The sequence below is a fragment of the Gymnoscopelus microlampas genome (assembly GCF_963454915.1).
Source record: "Gymnoscopelus microlampas genome assembly, chromosome: 4".
NCBI lineage: Eukaryota > Metazoa > Chordata > Actinopteri > Myctophiformes > Myctophidae > Gymnoscopelus > Gymnoscopelus microlampas.
The window spans coordinates 49,953,231-49,960,480 of NC_139941.1; the positions used below are offsets into that span (position 1 = coordinate 49,953,231).

A 7,250-nucleotide genomic window follows, 5' to 3' on the forward strand; every position below is an offset into this window, starting at 1 on the left:
CCGGCCACTGTGGCCGGTTGGGAAAATGCTGTTATTAGGCTATTTTATCATTTAAGCCTATTATTAATATCATTATTTGGATAAAGTAGTTGGCTACAACCATTAAAATCATAATAATTTAAAGTTTTTATCATGATCTGACTGTGTGGTTTAATTCCGACAGCCTGCTCTGCTGCAAGTTGACATAAGTATAAATAAATGCATTTGGAATTAAATAAAAATGTTACTTTTCAGGATTCCAATTCAAAAGTAGCAAAAATAGCCGATCTACAAGCTCAAAACGCATCGCACCGCGATGCGTTTTGAGCTTGTAGATCGGCTATGTTTGCTACAGTACTTTTGTGTGACATAGAATGGCAAAGTACGGCATTCATTTTCAAAGTTAAAAGTTAAATTTAAGTTAAAAAAGTTAAAATACAGAGATAAGAGGTGTCTGCCCGACAGTAGTATGCACCGTGGCCCTCTGGAGTGAGTGTGGAAATATAGTGGCCCTCTACATCATCAAAGTTGCATCACCAAAAATAAAAACAAAGTGTTAAAAAAAAGAAAAGAAAAAAAAAATTGCATCATCAGGAAAGTGGTTACGGGTGTCTGTGGGTTTCATAAATATAAAACTGAAGAAAAGTATTAATAAGAGATTGTGACTAAATAATATATATTTCTTTTACATTTCCTGAAAAGTAGCGGTTTCGGACAGCGTCACACGCACGCACGCACGCACGCACGCACGCACGCACGCACGCACGCACGCACGCACACACACACACACACACACACACACACACACACACACACACACACACACACACACACACACACACACACACACACACACACACACACACACACACACACACACACACAAATAATAGTGTACCTATTTGAAACCTTTGACAACAACCAGTCTAATGCTCACAACCTAATCATGAGTGTATGAGGACACCTAGTGGACATTCAGTGAAATTGCTCTATTACATTTGTTTTACCCTGGTGGCTCTGAAACTGATGTCAAGGACCCACGGAAATTATAATGTATATATAGCACTGACGAAGGTCCCAGGACCAAAACGTTCCTAATTTTATGCCCTCACTATGAGCACGGAGCACTTTATGAGCATATACACATAAAATAAATACGATTTTCTTAGTCTCTGTCTCTAAGGAGTCTTCCTTAATATTTTATGCAGCGAGCGAGTCAGTTTTCCTCTATGGCTGCGGACCCCCCCATCATCTAAAAAATATTTTGTGCCAGGCACCCCCAGAAGTAAAATAAAAATAGCAGATCTATACAAGCTCATAGCGCTATGAGTTGGTAGATCTGCTGTTTTTTGAATAGTCAAAGTGTAAAATATGGTAAAGGTGGTTAAAATGATTGACATTTTTCTGGGGACCCCCATACTTAGTACTGCCTGCACCTACTGTAGTACCTAGTGCTGCCTTTCAAAAATACTTGAACCTTCCGGTTCCCAAGCGGCCGCTCTACCTCCTGAGCCACTAACCCCCCCGCCCCCCCCCAAGGACCCCTGGGGGTCCCTGGACTCCACTTTGAGAAGCAGAGATGTTTTATACCCAACCTTGAGAGGGCATGATGGCAGAGTTGTGGGGGAAATGCAATTGAACAGCAGCTTCCATAATTCATCACAGTTTCAACCGAACGATGACAAGTTCAGATCAATGTCTGCAGCGTTTCCTTGATGGCTTTGCCGATACGACGTGTTTTTTCATGTTTGGAAGAACAAAGTGAACACACAGACAACGAGACAAATGTGTTTTTCAGGGCCTTGTTTTATTGACCGTCCTCAGAACTATTTAGTTGTTCATCATCGTCTGGAAGAGAGAGAAACAGACAGAACGACGATAAATCTGTTAGTTACACAACAACAACGACCAACAGAAAACAGCGTTGCAGTTCACTGACATTGCAGGTTGCGCTTCACACAGTCAATGTTATAGTGGCATTTGATCTGAAAACTTGATATTTCAAACAATACAATGCTCGGTAGGCAGTGGTGTAAAGTAACTAAGTACATTTACTTAGTACTGTACTTAAATACAATTTTGAGTTTTGTTTTTTACTTTACTGGAGTATTTCCAATTTTCAGTACTTGTACTTCTACTCCACTACATCTCAGAGGCAAACATTGCACTTTTACTCCACCACGATGTTTTGAAAACTTTAGTTACTAGTTAATTTGCAGATATAAATTATTATTATTATAAAACATACATTAACCACTTCAGCTCTATTTTATACCTAGGCTAATTGAGAATAGCCGATCTACAAGCTCACAATTGCGACGCGTTGTGAGCTTCTGGATTGGCAAATTTTGCTACTTTTGTGTGACACTGTGACAGATAAACTGTCACAAAAATAAACATAAAAACCTGTGCGTGGGCGTGCGTGCGTGCGTGCGTGCTTTACCTGGTCGATCCAGTCGTTGAAGGCGGACACGCGGGTGAAGACGGTGGGCTTCTTCACGAAGTTGCAGCCCAGGCCGGAGACGAAGCTGGCGATGCCGTGGACCTCCCACGTCCCCTCAGCGTTCTGACAGTTCAGAGGACCACCGGAGTCTCCCTGCAGGGTCACAGGAGGTCACAGGCTGATGATACCTCTCACATCTTAATGTCTAAGCTCATGCACAGCAGTGTTGATTTCGTCGACTAAAACCATGACGAAAAATGTTGGTCGACTACCCTTTTTCACTGACGAAAACAAAAAAAAAACGGAATAAAAACTAAGCTACGATGACTAATACTAAGACTAAATTATGTTGACAATTTCAACAAATAAAAACTAGACTAAAATGTTAGTGAGGGACTAGTGGAGAAGAGATCCAGTAGAACTAAAAGACAAGTCATTTAATGTTTGGTTGCGCTCGGGTGTTGCGCTCTCAAAATAGCAGATCTACAAGCTCACAACGAGTCGCAGCGCAGCTAGTAGATCGGCTATTTTCAGCATGCAACCAAGTGTAAAATCAGGCATTACGACACCATCAAGGCACCGCCAGGATACACTTTAGTCGACTAAATCAACTGTAGATTTAGTCGACTATAATCTTATGATATTTAGTCGACTAAAACTAGACTAAAACTAGAACATTACAGATGACTAAAATATGACTAAAAATGAATAGAACTTTCTTCAAAAGACTATGACTAAAAATAAATAAACATCATTAGGGATGGGCATGTGGACCTTTTTTGTGCACGTGTAACCTTTGGAATTATGGACGGTTAACCGTCTATAGAGACAGAACGTGGACATTCAAATGACGTGGAAATTGATATATACCCTATTGCTACTATAACTACTACTACTGTGACTGTGTTTTATAGAGGAGTGTCTTTATAACTGTTAAGACCAAAGACACATCCTGGAAACACTCAATCTCACACACCACTGATTGCATTGTGACACTGTTCTGTGTGTGTGTGTGTGTGTGTGTGTGTGTGTGTGTGTGTGTGTGTGTGTGTGTGTGTGTGTGTGTGTGTGTGTGTGTGTGTGTGTGTGTGTGTGTGTGTGTGTGTGTGTGTGTGTGCCTGTGTCTGTCTGTCTGCCTGTGTCTGTCTGTCTGTCCGTCTATCTGTCTGTCTACAGTATGTGCCTCTATCTGTCTGTCTGACTGCCCGTCTATCTGCCTCTATCTGTCTGTCTGTCTATCTGCCTGTGTCTGTCTGTGTCTGTCTGTCTATCTGTCTGTGTCTGTCTGTCCGTCTGTCTATCTGTCTGTCTATCTGCCTCTGTCTGTCTGCCTGCCTGTCTGTCTGCCAGCCATTCTGTCACACTCATGGGAAGGTAACATGTAATTATTTCACTCAACTGAGATGTGTAATGATTTACTCAATTTACACACACACACACACACACACACACACACACACACACACACACACACAAACACGCACGTACACACACACACTTACGTTGCATCCTCCCACGACGCCATCCCCTCCGGCGCAGACCATGGAGGTACGGACCGCCACCCCCCACCAGTCGGGCTTGGAGCAGGTGGCATGGTCCGCCACGGGCATGAGAGCCTGCTGCAGAGCGTCAGCGATGGGGCCTCCGGCTGGAACACACACACGCACACACACACACACACACGCACACGCACGCACGCACACACACACACACACACACACACACACACACACACACACACACACACACACACACAAATTTTAAATATTTGCATTTAAAATAATTGTGCATGTGTACAGTGAGACAGCTGTCAGACATGCATTACAGCACATCCCCAGGCAATGATTAGCTATACAGCGCTGGAAGAAGTTTTTTAAAAATGTTTTTACTGTAAGTAAAAGTAGCAATAACAAAATGTAGAAATACTCTGTTAAGTAAAGAGCTTGTTTTCTAAAATTACTCGACGCACAAAAGTACTGGTGACAAGATGTAGTTACATACAGAACCAAAATGCAGTCCATTTTCTTTCTAATTTTGTGAAAAGCACATTTTTACACAGACATTTTATCCCCTGAGCAAGCAGGCTCAGGCTCTATTAGCTCAATGGTTTAACAAATTCAGACACGTATGCGCAGTAAACCGGGTTCAAATCCGGGCTAGAACAGGAACGTTTCATAGCGCAGCTTTAAGTAACAAATGGAACGCTTCTAGCACCGCGGGAGACAGCTGTCAGACATGCATTACAGCGTGTCCGCGGGCCATGAAATACATCATCACCGGCAGGAGGAAAACTTGTATGTCCAATAAGACGTTTCTTTTTTCAGGAAATGGAACGGAAATGTTCACGAAACGGTGAAAATAGCAGATCCACAAGCTCACAACGGGTTGCATCGTCATTGGCTCTCAAAGTGGGGTTCCAGGTGACCCCCGGGGGTCCTTGGGTGGGGGGGTTCCATGCAAAAGTAGTTTACATAGCATCATTTTAACCACTTTATCCATTTATATTATATGTTGGCTCTTCAAAGATAGCAGATCTACAAGCTCACAGCGCGACACTTCCTGCCAGAAGATTCATGTAAAAAATAATCTAAACTAGACGCGTCGCAATTCCGGGGAAATTGCAGAGTGTGGTTGCGCCGACGCGGTCGGGACTCCAGTAATACGCCGGGAGGAATACCGTCGGAGACTGCGCCAATTACATCGTCACGTCACTCCTGAGATCGCCTGCGTTTCATTTTGAGAGGATTGATCCCCCAAAAATCATGTTTTTGCATCAAACGGTTACGTTTCGAGCATTCGTGGCGCCCCCTATGGATCAAAGTAGAAATGCTTTTGGGGATTGGTTTAGTAATACCACCCTCGACATGTGATTCAAATTTGGGATTGACCGGACGTTTTGTTCGTGATTTATGGCATTTTTGGTCAAACGGGCCCCTCCCGCTAACTTTGGAAGCCATTTACGGACGGACGGTACGGACTATCAAAATTCCGCTTGGATAGGTTTATCGCCTGGGTCCATAGATCACGTGTACCGATTTGTGTGAGATTTGGAAAAACATTTAAGGAAAAGGAGCAAAAAGTGTGTTTTGAAGAAAATTCAAAATGGCGGAAAATCTATCCTGACGCAAATGGGCGTGGCCTATATGGGGAGATGCTTAATGACCCAAGGAATCCAGGGAAAAAGAAATTTTGATTTTACGACCTACGGTTCAAGAGTTATAGGCCAAAAGGTAAAGTGGGCTGTTATAGCGCCACCATGTGGCCGACTGGTGTGATTATTTTCATAATAATTTCGCAAAAAACTATTAACCTCCCCTCCAAATCTTGTAACTGTAGCCCGTACGGTTTCCGAGAAAAAAATACTTGAATGGGAGTTTTTGCAATTACCATTAAAGTGGATGGGGAAATTTAATGCACAAATAAATCAATATCAAAAAATCTATCCTGACGCAAATGGGCGTGGCCTATATGGGGAGATGCGTAGTGACCCAAGGAATCCAGGTGAAAAGAAATTTTGATTTTCGGACCTACGGTTCAAGAGTTATAGGCCAAAACGTAAAGGGGGCTGTTATAGCGCCACCATGAGGCCGAATGGTGTGATATTTTGTTAAATAATTTGGGACTTAATTATGAATTATCCCTCCAAATCTGATAACTCTAGCTGTTAAGGTTTCGGAGAAAAAAATACTTGAATTTGAGTTTTTGCACTTTTCCATTAAAGTGGATGGGGACATTTAATGGCACTAATAAATTAATATCAATTAAAGTATTGAACCAATCTCTTAGCAAAATACAAGCACACGATTCCCGATTTAGACGGTCATTTTGACATATGGCACAACATTGGGGGATGAAAACTGTGGGAGGAGATGCGGTTTGAAAAAAGTTTATCTATAAAGATGGAAACTAGACGCGTCGCAATTCCGGGGAAATTGCAGAGTGTGGTTGCGCCCATGCAGAGTTCTGGGTTGTGGCCATGGGGGTCCAAGGAATCCATCGTCACATGGTAGTTCACAGTCAAGTCCCAAGTGGAACAGATGGTGTTGTAGATCTCAAAATAAATTGTTGTTAAAGCAAACTTGCTATTTGTTTTTACCTTATTGTTCTGATCTGAGATATTATGAGGAGACATACCCTGTGTATATAGAGTAAATGGCATATCTGCTATTTGCAAACAAGTTGTAAATACTCAGAAGACATTTCACATTTTCCCCACACTTATATTATGATGTCATGTTTTGTGAGTATAAGATTCAGCACCTATTTTCCCCCAGCCTGATAATAGATATTAAATACCTTGTAATGTACTTGGGAATGTCTCACCATTTAATACATGTGGAACCATTACGATAGTTGTTGACCTGGCAAGTAGCTGGGTTGAAGCCATACCATTTTGTATATTGTACAATAGATACTCCCCAGCATATCAGGCATATCAATGTTACTGAATGGCGTCAATACCACAATTAAAAACTATTGTTTAGCCTACATTGTGACAGACTTGTCATCACCAGGCAGGCACCAATTGCTTCACAATTTTACACACAGTAGAGGGATTGAAATCCATTTTGTCCAGCAGGCAGAGATTATAGTCTGACAACACTTTAAATTACAAGCTTTGACTCTTGCATGGATCAAACCGTTAAGTGGATAAGTTGGTCAAATAAATAAATTAAAACACCAGATAGTAGAGGGCAAAAATTATTGTCAGTTAAACAAACAACTTTTGTATTTTATGTTCATATGTGTATGGGCTTAGGTATTTAATGAGATGTTACATTCCAAAGTTTCTCTTTTTGTTCAGCTTTAGTAGTCAAGAACCCTTCTG

General features: G+C 41.8%; 1 protein-coding gene across 1 annotated transcript in view; it reads right to left on the reverse strand.

The window, feature by feature from the left end:
• Positions 1-1,809: 1,809 nt before the first annotated feature.
• Positions 1,810-7,250, reverse strand: part of ela3l (elastase 3 like) — a gene marked incomplete at both ends in the record, with an annotated part of 46,927 nt that continues 41,486 nt past the window's right edge. The window contains 3 exons of the mRNA XM_084055544.1: positions 1,810-1,827; positions 2,423-2,575; positions 3,925-4,070. Of these exons, the coding sequence (XP_083911670.1) occupies positions 1,810-1,827; positions 2,423-2,575; positions 3,925-4,070 (317 nt within the window). The remainder of the gene's footprint in view (positions 1,828-2,422; positions 2,576-3,924; positions 4,071-7,250) is intronic.